Raw genomic sequence first — 26571 nt, forward strand, 5'->3', positions numbered from 1 at the left:
AACTATTTTGTATTTGTTTATCCGCAAGAAGCAAAGCTGGAGTATGTAGGGAGTGAGGAGGTGGCCTGAATAGTCATTTTTCTACTCGTGGAGTTGAACATGAGGTTTTAGGAGGGGCCAGAAGCCCCTGCATTGCTTTCCCATAAAAAATGTATCTATCCTCTGTTATGCTACCACATTGGACCACTGGCTCATTGATTGAGAACACCAGCTGGCCCAAAGAACAGATTTAAAATAAACTATTTTGACATAGAAATGGCAAAATGGTAATCCTCTCTGCTCTCTCCTTCTACTCACAGGGATAACCTCGAGCTGAGACATGATGACACAATTATTAATGAACTCCACTGTCTGTGTGGGATCCTAGCCCTAACGTCAGTGAATAATAGAGACAATGGACTTGGTGTAGCAGTAAGGTAGGAAAAAAAAGTTTTCTCGACTAGCAAGACATTTAGTGCCAAGAGCTAGATTGATTTCTCCAGGCTAATTTTATAAGGAACCTAGGCCCCAGTGATAATATTGGCACAACTGTGTAAAACCCTCTCTTGTTAACCCACAAAATGACCCCAGTCCCATGTTTTCATCTACTCTTACGATTAAATTCGAATCCCCTCATGACGACGGAGTAAACAAGGAGAGTCTAAATGATCAAAAGGCAGGAAAGCAAAAAATATATAAATGATGCATCTAATTCTAGAAGCCGACTGTTCAAAGGAACCATGGGAACCACGGCAACCACGGCTTACTCAGAACACATGGTATAATGTAGAAGGTGACTGTTTTTCCTAATTGCATAGGAAACGGGCATAAACATGGACTGCTCTGTTTACATACAGAACTGATTCTAAAGTTGAGTTTGTATCAAGCATTACAGATCTGCCGTTTTGTTTCTCACCAAAACTTGGGAAAAGTAGAATGTAATTCTTTCCTTGCCTTATGTAAATGTACACAATTTAAAAAGCCTCCAGCCCAAATCGTACCTTGGGAAGAAAATGTTTCTACATCCTGCTTAGCCTTTATTAAGCATAAAAATAATCACGAAGTGGCCCTGCTATTGCTGTGAGGTAAAAGAACAGTAATGAGCAATATACTCAGACTATTCCTTAGCAATTCTGTAAGATCAGACAAGTTGGGTTTCCAAAAATTCTAAACAGAGCCAAGACATTGATAGCAAAACCTCTGAAGTCAGCCTGCTTGAGTTTGCATGCCCCAGGCTCCCACTACTAACTGTGGGCTGGGGCTCATTCACTCACCTTCTCTAGGCTTAAGTTTCCTCTCCGAAAAATGGAGAAAAACAGTGCTTCCCCTCATGGGGTGGCTGCAAGGATTAAATGAGTTAATTTGCATCTAGGGCTTAGAATAGGGACCTGGCGGAGTAAGTACAACGTCTACGTGCTGTTATTGGTAGCACCACCTGGTCTTCGGTTATTTTATAAAACTCACTCTGTTTCCTGGAGTGTTTTCTCTTCATTACTCTGGTTTTCACCCACAGGAGCTTCATTCTAACAGGCAGCTCCTCCCTACCATCATCCTCATCTTCTATAAGCTTTCCATGATCCACAGATTAGAGAAAAGATTCTACGACCTAAATGGACCTCTGGACTGAAAGTGACTGATCTTACACACAGGTGGAACTCTCAGCAGCGAAAGTTAGAGTCAGAATCACAAACAACATAAATCACTCCACCCACCACCCAGAACCAATAACTAGGTATCAGAAATTAGAAATTTCAGTATATAAAATAGATGAATAACAAGACCTACTGTATAGCACAGGGAACTGTATTCACCATCTTGTCATAAGCTATAATGCAAAAGAATCTGTAACTGAATCACTTTGCTGTACACCTGGACTACACAACACTGCAAATCAACCTGACTTCAATATGTATATAAATAAGGGGGAAAAAAAAGAAATTTCAGAAGACTGAAATTTAAGGACGGGATACTGCTGCACAGACAGACCTGGGTTCCTCCCCTCCACTACCTCCCCAGTCATGTGAGAACAGAAATGAAGTAAGGGGCAAGGTGCAGAAGACCCCTCACCTTAAAGTCAGGCAGTGTGATGCAAGGTGAACACTTCACACGTGGCTCTCCCTACTCAAAGTGTGTATGTAGCATTTAGAAAGAAGACAATTTAAAAGATACACAATTGTCATCTTCCAAACTTAAAAACAGACTCACTTCATCTACTACAGAGAATCTCAACTCTTTGTCATATTGCCCCCAAAGTAGAATTAAAACCTATCATCCTGGATAATCCATGGGGCAAGAACTCAATTCTGTACCCCTGGAAGATAAACCCTGATGGGCCTGAACCCATTTGGATGAATGACAGGCCCAGAGAAGAAGGAAGAAAGCAGGAATAACCAAGGAGGACAGAGAGGGGAGGCCTGGTCTCTGCCCAAGACCTCCCTTAAAATATGCTGCAAAAGTAAAGAGAATTGAGATAAGCCTTAAAAAAACAAAAACAAAAACAAAAACAAAAACAAAAACAAAAAAACACTGGTATGGGATATCTTGGAATTAAACATGAAGGTTGCTACCAACCAGGTTGGTAAAAATGGAGGGAGAAGCATCACTACTCCTAAAGGATTTTGACAAAATGGGCCTAAATATACAAAACCTCAGAAATGCACAAGAACCGGACCTGCTAGGCAGCTAAAACCAAGCACAACATCCCCCACAATGAACGTTCTTCCAGCCCCACAAAAACAGCCAGGATACACAGCAATTTTGCGTAATGGAAATTAAATATGTAAACATGGAAAGATACTTCACAGTCTCATCTCCATGTTGCTTTTCAAGAAGAAAATGGTCAGTATTGGCAAAATGTTCCATGAAGATGCCTATTAAAGCATAGAAGGTACTGGAAAATGAGGAAATCACAATAAAGTGGGACAAGGAAACATTTTAAACATTTTAAGGGGGGGGGGACATTAACTGAAGTACTTGGAATGGACGTTCCATAGAATGGACGTTTCATTCAAAAGTCATTTCCATTCGACTCTGGAACACGCTGATTCTTTTTACAATAAACTTAACAACTGTTCTTCTCAGTTCCAACATTAAAATGGCTTTTCATACCTTCAGAAGTACTAACGGAGGAGGGAGGCATTTTGGAGGCATGCTAAATGTTAGCCAGAAGCCAGGGGAAGTCTTAAGCATGATTAACACACACACACACACTTTCATAGCTATCAATTCCAACAGAATAAGGGCTCCCAACAGTTTCAGGACCTAGGGATCCCACCCACGTCAGCCATCAATATGGCAAGAATGAGTTTCTACTTACATTCCTTGATGAACAAGTAAGTAAGTGTCAGCATAACCGTGTGACCACTGAAGAGGAAATCTCCGCACAGGATATGCGATCCAGTTATGGACAACCCACCACCAGATATCAACCGGAGAATCCGCTGTACTTTGGCCTGAGAGTCTCCATTGAGCTGAATGACACAAGAAGGTCAGGAAGAAAATTTACAAGCTGACAAAATCACATTTCAGCCTACTTTGTGTGATATTTAGAAAGGTCGCCAGTTTGTGATTTTTTTTTTTTTTTACTTAAAAAGTCAGAGAGAATGCAAGAGAGGAAGCTCCTCAAACTGAGTTTTACTCATTGTATTGGCCAGTTTTTAGTGACATGTTTTAAATTATTCAACATGCTACTAATAATACATTTTGGTGGTGGTGTGTCCTTGGGCAAAGCTTTTAAAAATATTAATAACCAATGACTTCACTACAGTTATGCACTAAAAAATCAAAGCTCTTTCTTTCCTCTTTGCAGGGGGAATTCAGGGTTTCGGATGGTTAATATTTAATTCGGCTGCACTCCACATTACTAATATTCTACTGTGGGTTCAGACCCTGTGTTAAGTGGGCAGCCTAACGTGTGCATATTGCCACATTAACATCTGATCAAAACACTGACAGTTAAAAAGAGGAGTTGCAATACATTAAATAATTTAAATAGGTTTGAAAGTGATGGATTAGGGATGTACCGGCAGCTTTAAAATGAGTAGCTTTGATCAGCAGAAACATCTCCCAAAGCAATAACCTGTGTGCTGTGGGAAGGGGGTGAGGACAGAGCTCCCTTCCTTGCGCAAAGGTGGAGAAGCTCCAGGAAGCCATCAAGAGGGATGGGCAACCAGGATGGGCTAGGGAGGGCATGTGAGGCAACGGTCAAAAGCCTATATTCCATTAAAATGTGAGTGCACAGGAAGGAGTCGTGGACTGAGTTGGAATACTTGGAAAACTGGAATACTGAAACACTGAGGGGCCAGATGCAGGCTTCCAGATCAGTCTGTACCAAGTGAATAGGTTTAGAAAATCAAGAGGGATACTCAGAAGTAAAACGGAGTAAGAGTACACACGAGAAGAGAAATCTAGAAAGCCCATTATTTACTGTTCATTTGGGACCTGGGGGGATAGTTGCAGGATACACTGCCTTTCATACTCAACTATGACCTTCTGGGCAACTGGCGCCTGCAGCACGGCCAGGCCAGCCGCAGTGGTGGTTAAACTGTTGGTGGTGAAGACGGGCAGTGTCTTGTCCAGGGGGACGTGTAGTGGCGGAGGAGGGTAAGATGTGTACAGATGGGTAAGAAGACAGCCTAGGGGCAGACAAATGAAGTCAGCCTCCAAAGCAGATAGAAAACCATCCTATCAAGTACAACAGGAATTGGGGCAGGATTCCTTGCCTAAAATTTCCCTGATTTAAAAAAAAACAAAATAACAATAAAACCCTCATGGATCTGGAATTTCTTTCTGGTATTCAGGTGACCCTTGTAAAAGGGCAAACACACCGCGATTGGTTGCTGGTGGAGAATAAGGTGCTGCAACAGAAAATGACGTGAAACTGAATTAGAGGGCTGAGGGAGAAACTGGAGGTTTCAAAGAAACGTAACCGTCTTCAAAAGTCGGCAGAGACCAAGCCTGGTGGCAAAACCAAGAATCAGGTGAGCCTGCCTTGAAAAGCCAGGATCTACAAGGCAGCAAAGGACTCATACCCAAGGAAGATAAGGGCTGAGGACTGAGCTTCAGGACTCACATAAAGTGCCCCTCAGGAAAGGCAGCCTACAAACCATACAAAATGGGATGTGCCCTTGATGCGGACAGTAGCATGCACAGATCAGCCACAGACCTTTGGGAATTTCTCATCATGGGTTGGTACAAACAACTGTCAACACTGAGATCAAATAAAAAGGTACATATACTCCCTCTGACCATTGTGTTCCCAGTTTAAGAGGACACATTATTCTTCATTTCAAAACCATAATAATGTTTTTTATCCACTCACCCATTCCCAAGTCAACACTCGAATTTTCTAAGGGCAGAAACACTTAAACCCCTTTTATCTGGGGTTAGATGAATCCAAAGGTATAAACCAACCAGGAGCTAAAACGCTGCTACACATTCTCTTCTCCCCTCTTCCTCTCAGCAGTGATGGCATATGGAGATTTCTGATAGCATATGATTCAATGTGACTTCACAGAACAGACCAAGGTCTTCTTGCTCTTTCTGTACTTTCTCAGCCCTTCACTTCTCATTTCTGTCACTGCTATCTTACGATGTCAGATCATGCTCAGCGTAAATGCTAAACAAAACTTTAAGAAAAAAATTAAAGAAGAGGGTGGAGGGCAAACTGGGGAAGAGAGGATAACAGTGAGAAAGGTGGGATTAATGGATTTTTTTTCTAGTTCTGCTCTATTTCATCAAGCCCCCATCACACATCAATAAGACTCGTTCCTTTCTTAAATGGTGCAGTAACTTTATCATTTTTTAAAATGTTGAATTTTTTTTTTAGTTGAGGAATGAGAGATTGATCCCAGGACCCTGTGCATGCTAAGCATGTGCTATTACCCTCCCGCCTCTAGCTATGCCCTCCTTTTTCAGACCCATTCCGTGCTATGCCTGGATGTAGAATTGAAGACGCAGAAAACTAAGAGAAGCAGCATAACTCAGAACAGCCAAAGCAGACAGGGTTCAGTGTTCAAGGGTTCTTCAAACTGTGACCTCCACACACTACTTCCCACAAAAATAAATCAGGTACAAGAGAGCCCAACTTGGCTGCTGCCAAACCAGAAACCTTACCCTCCAAACCACCCCTTCAATTTAGAAGAGAAGACCTTTGGACACCTATGGCCAGGATGAGAGGGGCACTTTCTCCGGGAAAGGAATGTAGCTATGCTGGCCCAACGTTCCTGTGGCAAAATGGATTTGAAAAGCTAAATCACTTCATGTGAGTCCTAATAACTAGGTCAACATTTATCTAAAAACACAATTTTTAGAACACAAATTTTGTGACTACAAACCGAAGCTTGGGTTGGTAGGTTGAAGCTAATTGTAAGCAAAGGACTTAAAGTAAACCAGAGGCTAGAGGAGGGGGAAACTGAGAGCAGAGGATTTCACCCAGAGCCTATCACTGCGGGGGCTTTTGTGATCACATCCAGCGAGTGACAAGCGATATCAGGCATCAATGACTAGGTCAGACACCTTCCGATAGCAAGTGGTTCCAGCATACACGGGTCTGCCATTGCTCTTGGTCACTGAGGACATTCTACAGTGTCAGCAGCAAAGGAGACAGGTAGATGATCTAATGGCTTTGTAACCACAAAAAATCTAGGGAGCACTCAAAGCTCCTGGCGGAACCACACTGAAAATGCAGCTCGGACTCCTGTTCTAGCGCACCACGTCATCTAAGCCAAACAAAATGATTTGTGTTTGTTTTACTGAACCACAGTCCAGGCACTGATAGCTGGAGGATGCTTCGGGGAGAGGTCTTAGGTCTCGACAACTGAACACAGGTGCTGATTAGTGAGGATGGTCCCAGGGCGCCCGTGGTGAGTATCTGTAGCCTGGTTATTCAGCAGGACATTTACTCATGTGACCTCTGAAAATTGCAACTTTTCTACAGAAGATAATCTTTAATTTTCTTTCTTTCTGTAATCATAGCAATTCATTCCTGCAAACCTGACCCATCACTAGGGTGGGTTTGCCTTCTTTTCTGTGGCCATTTCTTCAAAGCCCATTGTAATAACCCCTTAGAGTTGTTTATTATGCTTCTGAACTTCTCTCGTGCCCAAGATTAGTTTCACTAAAAACCAGCCGGTGTTTAAATTCAACATGTACACTGTTTTAATTACAGACACTCTCTGCTTTGATGGCTTTGGGAAAACACAGCTTCTCCAAACCACACCTAAATTTGGTGAAGGAGACTGTTGGCTTCTTCAGAACAGCTCTGTTTTTCCTTCCACCTTGGACGTCTGCTTAGTGTTCAGTAAAATATGCTGGACTTCATTCCCTTGTCCAAAAAGCACATGATTTGCAAGTTTCCTTTTTTTACAAACCAGGGCACACTGGGGTCTGAGATGATTCACAGCTCTCTCGCCAAATGACTCTACCTGGAGAAACTACAAATCCTGCTGAAGACAGTTTCAGTATCCATTCTCACGCTCCACCTCAGCAAAAGGCCACACTGTCACTCCAGTTACTAAAAACTTTGAGATCATCCTTGACTTCTTTCTCCTAAACCCACATCCAACTTATGAGCACATCCTGTTGGCCCTACCTTCAAGACGTATCCTGAAATCGAACAACTCCTCCTCACTCCCACTGCCACCACCAAGGTTCAAGTTCCTACAATGGGCCATGATGGCCCCGTGGGACCTGTGGCTCCATCACCTCAATGCTCCACAGCTCTGCGCAGCCACACTGGTCCCCCTGCTCTTCCCCCCTGCTCTTCCCTGAACACACTGTGACTAAGCTATTATTTCCTCGTCCTGGAGCTCTCACCCTATCCACGTGGCTCACTCCTTCATCTTGGTTGCCCCAAAGCTTTCTTACTGAAGAAGCTTCTCTGGACGACTCTACAGAATAGCTCCTACTCTCACAGTCCCTCTCACCCTTACTCAACTTTACTGTTCTTCATCTGACAGCCACCTGACTTACCACCATGTGACAAACTATGATTTACCAGTTGTCATCCTTCAGTAAGAATATCAGCCCTTGGAGGAGGAGAACTTTGTTTTGGTCATTGGTGTTACACAGCCCCTGGTATGTAACAGCAGCTTAAAACTTTAGAAATGAGCATGAATGAATAAGTAAGTGAGAAGGCAAAAAGTAAAGAGTCACACAGACATAGAAAACAAACTTACGGTCACCATGGGGGAAAGGGATAAATTGGGAGTTTGAGATTTGAAAATACTATTATATATAAAATAGATAAACATCAAGTTTCTTCTGTACAGCACAGGGAACTATGTTTCATATCTTGTAGTAACCTATAATGAAAAGAATATGCAAACAAATATGTGTGTATATGTATGACTGAAACATCATGCTGCACACCAGAAACTGACATGCTGTAAACTGACTAACTTCAATTAAAAAAATTAAAAAGAAAAATTGAGTGTGTTCAAAAAAAAAGCCAAAGACCCAATAGTAACTTCCAGTTAGTAGAAAATGCATTTTTTTATGCACAAAGATATAAATGTTATGAACACATCTTAATTTCTCCTCTCAAAATACAGAAATAAAGAAAACCAGAAAATATGCTGCATTTCCATTAGCACATATGAACGTGCCTAGAAGAGTGTCCAACAGAGAGCAGGTGTTCAGTGACTGTTTTCTTAATGTCCTCCACATGGTAGCTCAGAGGGACTTACCTTTGGAGCGCACTGGAAATGCATTCCAGGCACAGGGAGAGTGGTGACGTACATCGTGATGCAGCGATACAGGTATAAAGTTCCAATGATAAAAAAGAATCTGCGCCCCACTATTGACCTAAAGGAAGAATAGGGACGAGGAGATATGGGTTTACTGTTTTTTTTTTCTCCTAAGGCAATATAAAATAATGCAGAATAAAGAATAATCGCCGTTTTCAAAACCGAAGATTCATATACTGCAATCAACCTAGGTGGGCTGGGCCCCAAAGGAACGAGTCTGTGGGGGTGGGGGAGTTAAAAGTAGACCAAGGGTTCTAGATCACCAGCACTCCTTGCCAGAGAATTCAATGAACCTCTCTACGCTGTCAGTCAACTCACTGCATAAATAAGCTCTCTCTTGAGAACACAGCAAAGGTGCAAGCGAGCCACAGTCACAGAAGAATTAACTAATGCGCTAACGTGGTGCTACATAATTGGGCACATAGGGAAACGGGACAACTTGCTTAACCTCAGTTATATAAGCAAGGTGTATTTGGGAATCCATCCAAAAATATTCTGACAACTTGGGCATGAACCATTTTGTCTATGACTACATAGATTTTCAGAGAATGACATTCTGAAGTTCAGTGTGTCCTCATGCATTTAAGGACATTTAAAAGTGAGGCTGTGAGCTGATTAGTTTACCCTTACTTTATTTGATCTTGATTTTTTAAAAAGGGCAAAAAACCCCCAAAAAACCCCTCAAGTCCCTTCTCACTTTATATGTTCTGGTGGAGACAGCTGTCTTGACTAACATGAGTCCTTGTCCTTCACCAGTGAGCGAGCCCTCACTCTAAGGCAGTGGCTCCCAGAGCTGGCTTTGAGCACACGGGCCTCCAAAGGGAAGGGTGGAGTGGACGTCACGGGTACCTGAAGGGGGATCAGGAGTGCTGAGTGTCCTCACTTCCAGGCAAAGATGGCAACTCCCTTTCTGTTGTGTAGTTGTGGGTGGGTCTATAAACTCCGGGCTCTGGGGATCAAGAGATGGGTGGGATCCACAAAGCCCCTAGAATTATTAGTTGTAACTTCCCTAGTACGTAAGATATACTCATTCTAGGTCTCCCGTTTTCAGGGCTCTCAGACTTCCAAAACTAGTACTGATCAAAAACCTCTGGAAAAACAGACAGTTACAGGCATGTTGCATATTTTTAAGTTTTCTCCAAGACGGTGGTCTGCCATGGATCAAGGTCTAATTCAGGTTAACTGCTAGGACTCCTAATTTAAAGAATTATGTACAAATATAATTTTAGCTGCCTGCTGGTCTCCAGGAGCTATTTTAAGGATATTTCAGGGTTTCTGGGGTCAAAATATAGACAGAAACACCACCTTGACTAGTTGAAAGTATTTACTTATTGCAAGGCATTTCTTTCAAAGGCTTGCTATTCTAGCTCTGCCTTTTCCAGTACTGAAAAGTTACAAGTGATAAAATATTGCTGAGCGTTTCTATTTGGTTAAGTGAAAAACTATTCACCCTTTGATTCAACCCCAGGTTTGAAAAGAGTGCTGAATTATTGTGCTCTATAGGGTGAAGTAATAGCAGGAATTATTATGAGTCGATTAGACTCATCCTGGTATTCAGAGCTGAGCTGTACTCAGAAATAAAAATTAACCTAGAAGTGAAACATGTACTCTGCAGCCTTATTTAGAGAAAGACCTGCTGCCAATGATTTTTCCCCCGTAGCATTTCTTACTCAGCTGGAGTGTTCAAAAGAGTATAAAACTTACTCCACTAGTTACTAAAATATAAGATCCAATTCTACCTGAAAAGTAAAAAGGAAAATTAATGTGATTTCCCCCGCAAGTTTCTGATGATGGTTGTGACCAAAACAGTGGTTATCATTAAAATGTGTGGCTGGCCTGTGTGACCACAGGTTTTGACATGGTAAAACCTAAAGTGGTAATGGAGAGGCAGTTAACAACAATTATCTAGGTGAAGATGCAAATAAATTGAAGTTGTACTTCATTTAGGATAGAAGTCAGCTACTTACTGGACCCTGGAAAATTTCTCTTTTCACACATATGTGAATAAAACTTTGCTCTAAAATAAAGGGGGAAGCAAGTATCTTTGGCCCAAGCAGTCTCTCTTGTAGTCAGTGCCAAATCTAGACACTAACAAGAAAAATGCTAACATTCAACAAAAAACATTATTGGCTTTTATCACAAAGCATGGCATAACTAACAACTTCAGCAGCAAAAAGATCTTCTCCTAAGCAAGAGACAACCGACAGGCAGGTCTTTTACTTATACATATCAGGGAAACGTTAAGAGAGGTATTTTAAAGAAAATGCTTAGGAATGACTTCAGTTTGTGGAATAACTTTTCAAAACTGCAAACTCTTAAGCAAAGACAGAGTGAATTCTTCTGATCTCAAAGCACCAATTGAAAGAAAAATACAGCATAAATTCCCTCTTTAAAAAATGATCTTTGTGGTATTAATACTGAAATCCTATTTGACTTTGAATTGTATCGACTATGTTAGCATACGTTACATTTTCAAAAGCCTCAGTTTATGGGCAATGCTTTGATCAAACTTGTATCTTAGCGATTTAATCACCAGAATCTTAGAAGAGACCATCTGAATGGTGGCTGAGAAGAAAAGGGGATGCTGAGGGGCCTTGCTTTTTATGGACTCACAGTCAGAATTCACAAGGAAACAACCAACCAATGCAGAGCCGTGTCCTATTTTTAGGTGTCTTCATAGTAAAAGTACCTGGCTTACTACTTCCTGGTTCCTACTATTCTAAAATGGGAAGACTGAAACCAGCGAACTAAAGGCTCCTTTGTGACGGTGTGGGGAGACTAGAAGGCGTGTTTACTTTAGAAATATAAAACCCAAACCGCACAGACCCAGCTCTAAATGCAGTTTGTTAAACAAACTCTTGTGATTGGATTATCAATAGGCAAAAGGAAAAGAAATGCAAAGTTTGAGCACTCTTGCAAAGGAGCAAACCTCAAAGCCTGCTATTGACTATAGACCGATAAGAGTCATCACATTATGAGCAATGGAGAAAAAAGCTTCCCAGCCCACTCCTTTCCCCACCTGTCAAGAGCCTGAAATAACACAAGCATGATGAAGTGAATCTTCGTCCTTTCCAAGCCTCCTGATTTATCAGGCAAATACCATAGTGCCGAGCTGCTTGAAATCAGAACGGCACCTTAAATTTACAGACCCTGACTCATCTACCACAGTATGTCTGTACTTTCATACGTGGTTCCCACTTTCATACAGCTGCTTGATAAATGCTAACTGAATAATGACTGGATTTATTCAATGCTGTAGCTCTTTCTATTGCTTCCTTCCATCAAATGCCAGGATAAGACTGAATTTATCAGATAAAACCGAGAAAGAGAATTTCAATTACACATCTGTTCACTTAAATATAAACTAATAGCAAACCGCTCCCACCCCCGCCCAAAAACCCCAGAACATGTTCGACCTTACTTACTTGTATCTCAGAAACAGCCACTGCGTGATCCATAATCCAACTAATATAATCCCATTTATTTCTGATACAGAAAATGCCCATTTCACCCGATCTATGTAATCAAAAAACTTGTCTGGGAGTGGAGGGCTGAGCTCCTTGGGAGGAACCCTCTCGTGCACAACCGTGATCATGACAGTTGTCAAGACGAGGTTGAAAAGAGCGTACACAAAGGCGATGCCCGTTTTCCACCACTCGAGGGGAAATTTGTTCCTGGACTCAGTGGGCATAGCAATCTGGATGTAGTCTGGGTACTTTTTGGTGCCCTTCCGCAACCCGTTGGATAAGCTCTTAGGTTTACCATTGCCACTTTTGTTTTCTTCTTCAGCAGGCTCAGCAGGTCGTGTGTAAGTGCTTGCGGGATCGCTGGTCTGATTTTCCATGTGTTCTTCAAGCTTTGCAGTCTCTATGACATCCATTGTCCCCCAGTCTTCAGATCAAAAAGGAGATGGTAAAGTTCTTGTTCTCTGTGGAAACTCAACTTTTCTTAATCCTTCTATTTCCAAGATCAACATGGACTCTTACAAGGGATTCTGTTTCCTAGGACAAGACATGGAAGGTGGCCATCTGGCTATTGTTCCTCCCGTGTGGCCACCTGCTGTACATTCACCACTTTCAGGAAAGGAAGCCAATTTTCTTTCCCCCCAAAGATGTTACTATCCCACCTGTAAAAACAAAACAGAACTATGTTCAGAAATTGTGCCTGTCCAAACTGTCCACTATCCAAAACAAAAACATTATCAAAATAAGAAAACAAATACCAAAGCCATTTGCTTTATAAATATATCATCAGAACATAGTTCAAGCTGCAGGGATGGAGTTTATTTATAAAACATTAAACTGTTTTATCTTGGAGTTCTTCTCTTTTGGAGCTGATGTCAGTGTAAATGGGAACATTTTAATAATCAATTCCTTTGAAATTTCTTTAAATAAAAGTCAGGACCCAACATTGCAAACACTTCCTCAGACACTAGCACTTGTTGCTACCTGTGAAGTCACAATAAGCGAGAACCTCCCCAGAGTTCACATCAGCCCTCCCCAAGCCTGCACCTCTTCTACGAACCTTAAAGAATAAAAAACTGTGATGAGTTGTTTACAGACACTAAATCATTGTTATTCTCCACATTTGTCGAAATGGTCAACTTTCTATTTTCTTATTAAAAACTAGGATCTTTTTTTAAGTGACCGCTTTTCACAACACATTCAAGAACTACACGTTCAAGATACTTTAAATGGCACTACCTCTATTTATCCCTTTATATTCAGGGATGCAGACCATACACAAGAAAAGCCGATTGGCCTTCGAGATAGCACTGTGAAGAAGATCCACGAAGCCTTCGCTATGGATTTAGGGAGCAAATTCTACTTGTAACTGGAAGGATAAAATAAAACTTACTAGAACTAATACAATAAATTATTAACTAACAACATTTTGATGAGGTCACCACAATGTCTACGGAACAACAGAAACGGGCACCCAGAGGGCCAGCTCCAGGCACTTACCCGTCACGACACCAGTGATGAAAGGTGCTCTCTGCTGAGGCTCCACAGGCTCCAAAGAGCCACGACGTCTCCACAACACAGAGCACCAGTGCCACCTCTTTTATACGCGCTAGCCACACAGCCCAGCTGTTCTCAATTTAGGAAAGCCGCATTTTAGTCATGCCCCAGAACCCAGCCACCTGAAGGGGTTTTCCAACCTCGTAATTAGTCCCCACCCAGAGTTCACTGCACAAGTTAAGCACAATCCTTTGCATCTTAAAGAACTCCCTTTCAGGGGAACTTCAGGAAAGGAAAACAGGGAGGAATAAAAACTCAAAGTGGTGACAGCTAAGCCTCTATTTAACGATGAAGAGAGGGGAAAGAAAAGTTAAAATGGCAGTCAGTATGTACAGGCAGTATTTGGTGACAGTTGTGGATGGCAAAGAGCTCAACCACAAGTGTTTATTGTGGACCCAAATGTCCCGGTGCTGAGATACATGTAGGGGCAATTTAATGGAGTTTAAAAGAAAAAAAATCAACCTGAACATTCACCCACAGAGTTTGCAGTCTAACTGAAGAGACAGAACTAAAATGACAAAACTTTGAAGACTGACTGGCTATTGTATAAGGACGAAGGATGAGGTGGTCACCAGACTACAATGCAGCTTTAGCTGGATCCCTGCTCCCCTGACCAGGTGTGTCTGCAGAGAGCGGACAGCTCAGACTGTCATACTGGCATGGAAGAGCAAAGCTATATATAGACCCCTGTTCCTGCTATTGAATACTTTCTCTCCCCAGAATCAAGTGGGTACTGAAGTGAAAGCAAGAGGAAAGTTATCTTGGCGAGAAACAGAGGGTCACTGGAGGATGAGGACCGCTGAAGAGGTATTACTGAAAATTTCAGACATCTGACCTTTCTCTTGTCCCTGTGAAAAGCCCCCAGGTGCTAACACATTAGAGCAGGGTGAGAAAGGACCAGTGCCCCTCTCTGTAAAACAGGGCTGACAGTGATGCCCTGCAGTCGCCTAGCACAATGCTGGAGGAAGAGTAAGTATAATTAAGAGGTGCCTCAGTAAGATACCTCCAAAACCAACCCTCAGTGCCATGGATTACTACTTCTAATGGAGGTTCCCAGCGCTAACTCAGCCACTGCCTGTCTCTTTTTTACCAACTTCAGGCTACACCACTCATAGCATCGTGCCAAACTGTCATCCAAATTCCCTCCAGCTTTACTACTCCACATTTGCTGTGAGCCTGGTACTCGTATGTGAAAGAAACTTGTGATTTTGAGACTGAGGTCCACCAGCGGACATACAGATGGCCTTTATAAGGTAGCTACCTAGTTCTAGAATGTAGAATGTAGAACAGAAGAAAAGAGTTACTTTTATTTTTAAGAGGACGCATTCAGCCCCCCACCTCCTGGGACAACAAGGAGAATGACTGAAATAATTAATCGTGAGGAGCGCTGAGCTCCTGGGAGTAAGAGCACTCTGAGAGTGCAAAGCCCATTTATCGTCATTAGTGTCGGGACTGATACCTTCCATGGGGTTTCATTAAGAAGATTAAATATACAAAGCACCTTCATCACGTGTCAACCAAACCTGGGACGCAATGTCTGTCATCAAGAAGATGATTACAACACACTCATTCCTATGGTGATACTTTCCTACCAGTAAGTATCTGGAAAGTGACAAAAGCCACAGTAGTTCCTCTTGATGGATGGCAACCCCATTAGATCATCTGTTTAGGGTACTACACCAGGGGACAAAGCAGATGAAAAGCTTTCCAAGTCCTCTTACAATTGCAAAACACTGGAAGTTGGTCTCGAAAATATTTTAGAACTTTAACATCTCTATAGACTAATCCCCCTTTTAAAGGCAAGTGAAAAACTCTGAAACTTTTAGTACAGTGTTTGCTAGGTCTCTTTCCTTTTTTTTTTAAGAACTAAGTATGATTTACTCCAGAAATGCAAGGAAGGTTTCAAATTAGAAAATAATTGTAATCAAATACAAACAGATGTAAAAAGAAAAGATATGATCGTCTTGAGTGAGGTCAAAGGGACATTTGATAAAACTCAGTACCCGTTTGATTTTGGGGAGAGAAATTGTTCAACAATAGGAGCAGAAATATAGGGCTATGCTCTTTCAATGCCATATCACAATTTTAGCTGTGTAAGATGTGTTCTGATATCTATTGTGAAAAAAGTCCTCCATCTTTTCATCCCTAAAGGAACTTCAGAATCTTTCTGTCAAATTACAAGAAAATACATAATTTTGCGTCTATGTTTTATTTCTATCACCTCTATCATACTATAAAGGGTTCAACCTGAATGTATTAATATACAACATTGGTCATTTTTTCCTAATAATCCCAACAGTATTTTTTCCGTAATTTGGCAGAATGATTCTAAAGTTCATCAGGGAGTGGAAATGAGAGCAGCAGTAGAAGGGTTGTACCAGCAGGTATTAGACTATAGCAGGTAACTAATATTGGTATAATAGTACCCAGTTATTCTGTTTTGGGAATTTACCCCAAAGAAATAAGGATGTATGCAAAGTATCTCCACAAGTATGGTTTTCAACACAGCTATTTACAGGAAAAAATTAGAAATAGCTTGATATCCAACAACAGGGGGATTAAATAAATTACAGCCATCTTAATATTGTAAAATACTGTATTTTGATACAGTAACTACAAAACTGTGAGACAAGTACATTAATAGTACAAAGGCGCAGTAACTGATTTTAAGTAAAACTTAGATCTGAACAGGAGAAGAAGAACCTCAGTAATTCATATCTGAGATTATGGTTTATCAAAAATAGTAAAGGGACCACGTGACCGATTCTAGGCTCCAGGAAGTGGCCAACTCCCAGGTCTCCCCCAGCAGTTCTGACCTGAGGCTCACAGACAGCATCCTGCAGAGGAGACTCAGCACAGACATGGGCTCCTGTTGATGGCCTTGGAAATGCTTGGCTTGCTAAATGTCGGTATTGCCCTGGTTGTGCATTTGGAGACGTTAAGAAGATAAGATGTATTAAATGTGTAAACATAGTTTAAAAATTAAGGAAACTTATCTGAGTTTATATGTGAGTTTTAATCTTTAAAAAGATATAATTGTTGAAAACAGAGGTTAAACATTGATCGAAGAAAATATGTTGCTAACATTTACAAACTGCAAATGATGAATCAAAGAGATTTACACATTATTTAAAGGCTTAAGAAAAACTAGGTCCTGAAACGGAATTGAATATCAATGGAAACAAAAGAGCTGATGAGTTTCTTAACAGACATCAAGGCTTTCTCAGTCCTTAAAAAAGAAAACCCAGTTGCCACCAAAAGCCATTAGAAAGTCAAGCTGTACAATAAAAATAGCCACAATATCATCGTTCTCATTAAATGTTAACCTAGGTGCCAGGTACTGTGCCCTGTGTATTATCTAATTAATCCTGTAACAATGCTTGAAAAGATTTTAAAGAAAAGAAACTGAGATAAAGTGATATGCCTAAGGTCAGACAGGTAGGAACTGGCAGAGCTTAGATTTGAACCAGGAATTTGACCTGAGGAGACCCTGTTCTTAATTCCACACCACCATCTCTAGTGCTATTATGTATTAGAGGCCAGCAGAGAAAAAGCAGTGAAAAAGCAGGTCAGCAGTGAAGAAGATAAAGGGACAAATTCTCTTTTAAAAAGAGAGATACATATTTTAAATCTTCATAATTTTGCAAGTGTATAAACTTAGGAAAAAAATCAATATATAATTCTCCTCTCGTGGTGGGGAGAACAGGGAAAGAGCCTGTTAAGTATTTCCTTGTTCCCCATATCTGCCATTTAATTATAGTTATTGTAATTAATAAAGCACCATATTAAATTTATAATATAAGTATATTGCTATGTTAACAGGATCCAGTTTAGTTAAGGAATTTCATGTCTAAAAAAGTTTTTTTCAGAGACCAAGACATCTGAGCTTTTCTTTATTAACAGTCTTAGAGCTCACCTTACTTGTAAAAGTCTTCCTACCTAAAATGGATAGGCATTAGCATGCTTACAGAAACAAGGGTGCCTTGTGAGTCATGGCATTCTATTTCAGAAACACCCATAAAATTGGTTAAATATTTTTACTAAAACTTTTTGAAAACTGAAAAGAAGATCCACTGTTTACTAAAAAATTATCATGCATATTTGTGAAATACTTTCCCAACAAAAGTAACATGGAAAAGAGTCCTTGCCAGACCATCATAGGTCCCACATCTGGCTCTAGGCCCCACAGCTGTATAAGTATGATAGATTTAAATTAGGGAAATGGGTGGGTTGTCAGTTAGCTTTGTGACACTACTCTGAGAATGAACAGGGGAAAATTTTTTTTCTTTTATTTAAGATAGAATTGAAAAAGCAGCTATCAATAACTAATCCTGAACTTTGGCTGAGAGACGCTTGGGTAGAGAACAGATGTTTTGATTTCTGGTACTAACTTACTATCCCATGCTAAGGCAGATTGGACAACTTTAGTTCCATATCCAGTTGTCATAAGAGAAAGACACAGCCTATCAACAGTGGTTGCCAGTGGGAATGGAGAGTGACTGCAAATAAACTAAAGTTTCTTTCTGGGGTAATGGAAATGTTGTAAAAGTAGACCAGGATGATGGTTGCAAAATTCTGTAAATTTATTAAAAACCACTTACCTATCCTTAAAACACCTGAATTTTATAGGATGTAAGTTGTAACTCCATTAAGCTTTTTTTTTTAAAGCTATAGCCCATCAAGAGACATAGTTTCTAAAGAATTAGAAAACCAAGAACTAACCCATGTTCTGTTATTATATCCCAGGCTCACTTATCCCTTTAAAGTGTTGTACTTACTAGCTAAGCACTTCTTTAGGAGTGATTCTGAAATAACACACATTTTTAAGTTTTCTACAGACAGGATCAAGAACCAGCCAATAAAATGCAAACTGTTTAACAAAATTTGTGTAAACTGTGCTCCAAAAATAAACTTGTAACTAAATAATATGAAGTGACAAAAAACAGATGAATTTTGTAATAGAATTCATCAAAATTTACTACAAGTTGGATTATGAGGGGAAAAGGATGGTCTGTTTTCTTTCTCACTAAAAAAAAATTTGATCGCTTTAACTGGTGAAGCAGACAATTCAGTACTTGTTGAACTGAATACTTATTTACACAGGGCAAATATTGGCTGTGCAAATATGAAAAACAATAAATTGTGTGACTGCGAGTATTTCACAAGAAAAGATAATCTGCAGTCCATAGGGCCGCCTGAGAGGGTGGAATAGCGCTCAGCCTGTATCCACTGTTTCTGACTTAACTGTTTGATAGAATAAAGCACTGTTACTAAAATGTGATGTGCAAAATGTTTCACAGGATGTTTTAAATGTTGGCTTCGATTTCCTAACTGTTCTTCCTTTTTATTGGTGGCTGTAGAATTCAGATCTGATTCCAGTATATTTTGGAAGGTAAAAACTGCAGCCCTGGGGTCAAAGGACAAAAGCTTTTCCAGCAGGAGGAGAGGAATCTTAAAGAGGAAAGGAGTCACAGGGAAAGACAAGTTAACGATCCCTGGTGCGATGTGGAACGTGTGTTAAGGGGAATGGATGAACAAGTGAGTAAATACATGAATGAGTGGGTTGATGGATAGACTAGACAAGAAGACAGACAGACAGACAGATGGGACCCTGAAGATAGGGACTCTAAAAATGGAAGAGGGCTGTAAAATAAGGTCAAAGATGAGGGAATATTTAAAACAATTCTTTACATTTCTTTGGGATATATTCTACATCAGAGGTTCTCAGAGTTACGGAGTAGAGCGGGGGAACATCACGCACTTTTCCTCAGATACTGGGTTACGCTTCCCCCAAACCCCTTTCCCCACCTCCATTCCTGATACATCTCGGAGCTTAGAGAATTTCCAGAGGGTGGAGGTGGCTGGGCTTTCCTGGTGGTTCCCTCCTCCTTCATCTAGGTGTTTTCAGCATTGAGAGGAAAGAACAAGACTGGAATTTTCTCCTTCCCGCTCCTTTATGAATTTACAGCCAGGGAAGTATGATAAACCTGTGACCTCAGAGAAAAAGGTGTTTGTGTTAAAAAGCTTATTTCTACTTTAGCAGCCGAGCAAAAGAAGTCCTCGATAATTCAAACAGACATTTGTACTTTTAACCACCTGAACTGTAATTCTGTTAATTCACGAGAAGCCCTGCAGGACAGGTGTTTGGTCAGAGAATCATCAAGCATTAAGTGGCACGACCTGCTCCGTGTTTAATGGTCAAACAAAACCCGCCAGCACCTGTTTAGCAGAAACACCCAGGGGGCTTTATCAGAAAGGTTAACTCTAACAGCCTAACGGAACAACAGTGATAATTATCTGCTTCTCCATTCCTAGCTTTCCTTATATACCCTAAAGATTTAAATACCTAGAAACTCATTCCCACAGGTTTTAATATCTTACTCTGTAATAGGAGTCTGCACAGATTACTTACTGAAGTGAGAGGTTTCTGAAAACAATAATTTAAAAAATAAAACCCACTCTGTTTAGTAAATTATTAAAAGATATTTAAGTCTGATAGTGGAGCCTACACTTTCTCCTAACAGTGGATTGTCTAAGAACAAGAGAAAAACAGAAATGGGGTCTAATAGCTTAATATTGTATCTCCAAAGCACACAACATTTTCTAAACTATATTAAAGATCTCATTCTAAGTAAATAAGTAGATTACAAAGTCAACAGTGTTGTTCTTCATCAACAACAAAATGTTTTCTAGATTTGGAAGCATGATATCTTATTACAGGAAAACCATGAGAAGAAATGAGAGGGAAAAAAGAACTTTTTTTAAATTTAATAATTATTTACTTTAATCAAGCTCCTGTACTACACGCCCTTCAGATTATTTAAAAATACACCTACTGATTTCTCCCTCTACCACATGGTGACCAAACCCTATGTATATTTTATACAATTTCAAAAGTTTGCATAGAATACTGTAAGCAGGCGACCTTAAAAAACGACATCTTGAAACTCTGCTGTTTACTAGTGCATTAGAAGAGAATATTAACGCTTTCTTTTGAGATTTGAGTGAAATCACCTTTAAGCAAGAATCTGTAGAAGGAGTTAAATAATCCTGCTGTAGTGTGGAGGCAAAGGCGAGACTCTAGGAGAAACACTGAATGAGAAACACGGAACCCAGGTCTTGTGGTCAGTCCATTTCATAGTCAGAAGCAGAGGCAGGCCTAAGAACAGGAAGTTTACTCACTCCCCAGTGCTGCTGTCGAAATGACACCTAAGTACACTTTGATACAGTTTCCTTGTAGAATTCTAAAATCTAGAATTAGACATTCTGGTATGTATTTAAAATACAATGGGTTACTTGTTATATTTCTGCTTAGTACTCCATGCCAACAAAACACATTCAAGAAATAGCTCAATTCAGCCTAAGAGATTAAGGGGAGCATTTCCTGTTAGCAAGAATTAAACACTGAAAACTTAAGAAGGAAGGTTCTAGAAATTGCACCATCACAGGTTAGTCCCATCTGCTAGTTGCAGTTTAGGTATGGTGTTCTCCAGGCTCGGGTAGAGGGGAAAGGCAAGTGGGGAGCAGGAAGGCTGGACAACTCTTTGCATCTTAAAGTCCTGTGCTGCAGCCCAGCTGGCATCTTCAAGGCAGAGCACGGTTTCATATAAGGAAAGGGAAAAAATTGGAAAGGAAAGCAAGCATAGAAGACCTAGAGAGGTCTGTAAAAAGCCTCCCTTTTTCATTCTCTTATGCCAGCCACAGAAAGGTTCTTCTGCATGACTGGCTGAATAAGCTATGGCTTTCGAATGTTATGAGGCTATAAAAAGCAATAACTTCCCCAAAGCCATTAAGGTCACTATATTTGGCTCTACTTTCTCCCAGAACTTAAACTTCTGTGTTGTATTTAAATAAATTCTTTCTTTCTCAAAGGCACTTATTTGACCAATGCTTCCAATCTGGGCTTTGGTTTCTGCAAATAACTCCAACACAAGGAATGACACACGTAGAGGAGAGGCAGCAAAAGGCAACTGAAAAGATCAAATTCTTGAGCCTAACAGAATGCCATTTTAACAATTTTAAGGAATGCAAGTGTGTTATATTGCTACTTGAAACAGACCTATGAAATATTTATCTACTGAATTTTCACTTATCCTAATAAATTAAGGAAAAGAAGAAAACTGTCACAAATTGTCCTTTTCTATGATCTCGCCAGAAAGTTTGTATGTTAAAAATTCATTTGAAGGAAATAAAGAAATTTGGTTTATATACCACAGTATTTAAATATTATTTTAGGAAATATTAGTGAATATCTGGATATTCAGAATAATAGTCAACAGACATATGGTCTGCTAGGGAAAATGAGAACTAAACTCCAATGTCTTCAGCAAGAGCAAACGCTCCAGCAACCCTCAGCTGTGTCAAAATGTTTTGACGCATTTCTCTCTCCAAACAAGGAGAACAGCTCACTCAAGAATTTTATTTCCTTTTGTGACCAACTGTGCTGGTTCACAAAGTTGCAAAGCAAGGTTTCTGATAAACAAATGTGTCTTTTGTTGCCTGCTCTACTCAACGTGAAGGATGGAGCCTGAACACTCCGCTGCAAAGCGGAGGTGGCTGTTGGTATAACAGACTTTAGAGTGACTATTTGCACACTGTTAATTTCCTAGTGACCCTTAGCCAACTGCCCATTCCCCCTAAGCAAAAATCTAGAACAGGATACCCAGCTTCTATTTTGTATTTCTTTTACGAATACCATAACATGAGGAACTTAATTCCAATACACCTATGTTGTCCCTCCAGGAGATAATTAGAAAAAGAGAGAGAAGAGTTGGGAAAGAAAAGACATAACAGAACAAGAGTCAGGGTTTTTATAAGAAACCCTTAAAGAGAAAGAATATATGGGAAAGAACAGATACTACTGCTGCACGTAAATGGCTCATAGGGCCCAAAGGAAGACACGTTCTGTGCAAGGGCACTTAGAGCTTGGGAAGTACAGAGAGGCACTGGAGGTGAGCACCAATCCTTGTCATCAGAATCAAAACCAGGGGACCCCCAAGGATTTGGATGGAGAACCAAAACTATGGTAGGGACTGGGGGTTGGAGCTGTTACACAACAACATAGTTTTGAGAGTCTACCTTTACTGAAACATTTCTACCTTAGCACTAGTAAACACAACCACAATTAAAATTAATTTAGCACATGAAAGTCAGATAGTCTATTTAGCAGAAATGGTTACTACCCATTACATGTAAATAGACAAAAACATAATGTATCATAATTATAAAAAATATAAATAGATTCCATATAAATATATAAAATGCATTATAATTATGATTATTTAATCAAGGCTTTCATGTGGAGCTCATCTTTCTTTGCACATTAAGTCAGCTTTTCATTTTCATGTTCTTTGCAGTAAGGGCAGATCATTTCACGAACCGAACCCCTGAAGTCCACCATTAAAAGCACTGGGAGAACCTGGAAAGAGGCAGGAGGAAATAGAGAATGATTTTTGGTGGGATACCTATGTGGTGAGTGAAGAATGGACTGGAAAGGAAACAGAAGTAGAGCATAAAGTTGCTGTGGCTCCGTCTCATAGCCAGAACTCATTTCCTTACTTTCTACTTGGAGCTGATTTCCCCTGCACCTCCTCTGACAAATCCTAAGTAAAAGGGTTCCTGTGACTAAATGCCTCCTAATTACTAATAACAAAAACTTCCTACAGAATGTCTCACTGACAAATTACATAAGCAAGCTCCTACCCTATTGTAACTCATGGATAAGAACACTGGAAAGTTTTACCGTGAAACAAAGCCCATCAGAATGTAATTTAAGCTGTAATCAGAAAGATGCATAAAACCTATGATGAATTGCTGGTAGGATCATAAATTGTTATAATTTTTTTGGAAAATCTCTTTTTAAACACATGATGAGCTTTAAAAATGCTTATGCTTCTTGACATATTAAGTTTACTATTGAGAATTTATTTTGGAACAAATTTTAAATACAGAAAAAACATTATCCAAATATATATTTGGTGAAACATTAAAACAATCTAAATGTCTATAGTAGACATTTTGAAGCATCCATGAAATACATTGAACTTACTGTTTAAAAAATAGCATTTACTGTTCAAAAATGCACATGTATGAAATTTTAAAAAAAAGTTAATAAATACACCAACAAGAATATAAGGTGTTAATGCTGGTGGTGGGATTTACCAATTATTTTTGTTTTCTTTGGTACTTTCCTATTTTTTTCAAATTTTCTGCAATAAAAGTATTCACCCATATATCTAGATACAATTGTATTTTCAAATAGTTTATAAAAATTATGTTTAAGATTTTAATGGTGAGGAAATTACAGTATGATTTCAGCAATGTAAAGATCTTCACACATATATTTTTTAAACTCTGAAGAAAGTAAACCAAATATTAACACTGCTTGCATTTATGAGTGATTTAAATTGTTTTCTTTATTCTGGATTGTATTTTCTGATTTTCCACATTAATCATCCTGACAATCAGGAAAATCCTAATGATTATTTTAACTATGAAAGTATTGACAGAGTTAATAGGGAAAATGTGCTTCTGTTCTTAAAAAGGTATTTTGTTTTGAACAACTTCAAGTATGTAAAAAATGCATGTACAGAAAAGCCAGGGCACAAGTACACTAACATATTAAGAATAGTTGTTCAAGTGGTAGGAGTATGAGATTTTTTTCCTTCCTACATTGTATACAGTCTGCATTTAAAAATATTTTCATTACAAGTGTGTTATTTTATAGCTAAAAGTATTGGAAACCATGTATAGTTGTTGCTTTATTTCACAAGAAGCATTTATCAACAGAAATCTGTTTATTTCATGTCTCCACTCAGCCTCCATTAACTGCAATAAAAAAAATGTATGTCTAGAATGTTGTGTTTTGGATAAGTCTGCATTATTGCTGCTTTTGAGAAAGCCTGGTAAAACGGGTAACTATTTGGACAGTACAGCCCTAACTTCAAGTACAGAGACAATTAAATTAGTCTTTACATAGTGTCAACTTTCAAAAGGAGACTTTGTTGTATAAGGTGTGATGTCTTCTGCAGGGTTTATTTGCAAGAAGGATGAAGACTGCTTTATAAATTGCCACATAATGGATGTCACTCATTATTTCACAAAAAGAAACCACTTATTTGATGCTGTTTCCCTTGGGCAAAACCAGCTGCTAAAGAGAAGAGAATGAGGCCAGATCTGATTTAGATGGAGAAGACAATTCAGTCAAAAATGCAAATCCGTGGGGTGGGGGATATAACTCAGTGGTAGAGCATGCACTTAGTGTGCACGAAGTCCTGGGTTCAATCTCCAGTGCCTCCTTTAAGGGAAGGAAAAAATAAAGAAAAAAAAAAAAGACAACCACAAACAAACAAAAATGCGAATCTGCAAGTCCTCTTTCGTGAATATAGGTAATTTTCATGCACCGTGGATGTTTTAGTAGGCTTGTGTATTTACGCATTTTCAAAAACATTTTTTCTGGATATTTCATATATATTTGTTTTATTGTACTCATTATCAGCTGAGAGTTTCTGTCCTCTGTACTCTGTGGCAACCAAGATGGCAGAAATAACCTAAAATCACCAAATGATCAGTTAAATAAATTATAGCTTTAAAGGAGTATATATACACTATATATAAAAATTATTTAAGTGGAAAGAACTATTGGAAACACTAATTAAACACTAATTAATCTTGCAAAAATCCATAAAAACATTACCAAATAACAATCCCAGGTACTCCAAAATTCTGGTTCCATATCCTCTTAAAATTTTTTTATATTAGTATTTTTCTCCCTAATTTCAAAAACTATATGTTACCCACTGTGAATTACTACTAGGGATTTACTAAAGATACTTGGATAAGTACCTGTGGATTATTTTCCAAATACAATCATCAGAATCTTTTGGCAACAGATACATTTTACAATTCAGAACTTTAGATTTCAAAAAACTATATTAGGTCGCAGAACTCACCACTACCACCTTGACGGATCTGGGAAACATCAGATATTCAAATATTAATATCTCTGAATGAGGTGTAGATATATTCACACTAAGTTGGGTGAATAAAAACTATAAAAAACTTTTGGTCAGTTCAACCAGTTTCTGACACCAAGAATTAGAGGAGGGATGGAGGGATGGGGGAAGGAAGGACAAAGGGCCTTTTATTTTTAGAAGTTTAGGTTTTGAAATTGCAGGTAAGTGATTCTGGACCTATAAGACTGAAACCACACTGTCCATCAAGATGGGACTAGTTACATTATAAATATTATCTGTACAATAAAATACCATCATACTATCATACAATGTTAGGCGAAGAAGTTACAAAACGGTGTATGTAGCACAATTCTTTAGTGTGGGAGAAAATTGGGCTATATATAAATAAATAAACATGGTTCCTGGAAAAGTGATATTAGATGGATCATTTGCTCCACTTTTTACCTTTTTGTACTGAAAAAATAAATAAGCAGCCTAAAAGCAAAGATAATTATTGATTCAACAATATTTAGTGAGTACATAGAAAGTCCCTTCTCTCATGGGGTTTACATACTGCTGGTGTCCTACTACAACAAGAAAAAGACTTACAGTGCAATGAAGGAAGATCAAGCAGGAGGGCTATTCAAACTAGGATCGCCAGGCTTATGAGGCAACACTTTAAAATTTTTAAATGAAATCTCATTATCAGAAAAAAAATCAGTACACCATCAAGGCAAGAGAATATCAAGAACATCTATGTTCCCACCTGCCGAGACTGAATCACAGTAAATAGCTTCCAGAAACCTGCGCAAATATAACTTCTTTTAAACTAAAACTGGATCCCACTAAAAATGCTCCCACAGCTTAACT

At 39.3% G+C, this 26571-nt stretch overlaps 1 protein-coding gene and 1 long non-coding RNA gene across 8 annotated transcripts in view; one reads left to right on the forward strand and one right to left on the reverse strand.

The window, feature by feature from the left end:
• SGMS2 (sphingomyelin synthase 2) overlaps positions 1–26571 on the reverse strand; it is an 82469-nt gene that overhangs the window by 11597 nt on the left and 44301 nt on the right. For 4 of the 6 annotated variants that reach the window (XR_012059741.1, XM_031690623.2, XM_015245913.3 and 1 more), the window contains exons 3-5: positions 12152–12852; positions 8667–8784; positions 3296–3449 (exon numbers count right to left, since the gene is read on the reverse strand). Coding sequence is in view for 5 of the 6 variants with exons in the window: in XM_031690623.2 (XP_031546483.1) it covers positions 3296–3449; positions 8667–8784; positions 12152–12606 (727 nt within the window). In the remaining variant the exon portion in view is untranslated. Of the gene's footprint in view, positions 1–3295; positions 3450–8666; positions 8785–12151; positions 12853–12948; positions 13137–26571 lie in introns of those variants that run through there. The other 2 variants (XM_072939161.1, XM_072939175.1) reach the window with 2 other exon arrangements.
• Positions 15064–25089, forward strand: LOC140700119 (uncharacterized). Of its 2 annotated transcripts, XR_012078346.1 has the most exons (4): positions 15064–15341; positions 19108–19285; positions 23104–23218; positions 24778–25089. It is a non-coding gene; the product is annotated as an uncharacterized lncRNA (long non-coding RNA). The 2 variants fall into 2 exon arrangements; XR_012078345.1 differs by lacking the exon at positions 24778–25089 and having other exon boundaries at positions 23104–23561.

This window comes from Vicugna pacos, chromosome 2 (assembly GCF_048564905.1).
Source record: "Vicugna pacos chromosome 2, VicPac4, whole genome shotgun sequence".
Classification (NCBI taxonomy): Eukaryota; Metazoa; Chordata; class Mammalia; order Artiodactyla; family Camelidae; genus Vicugna; species Vicugna pacos.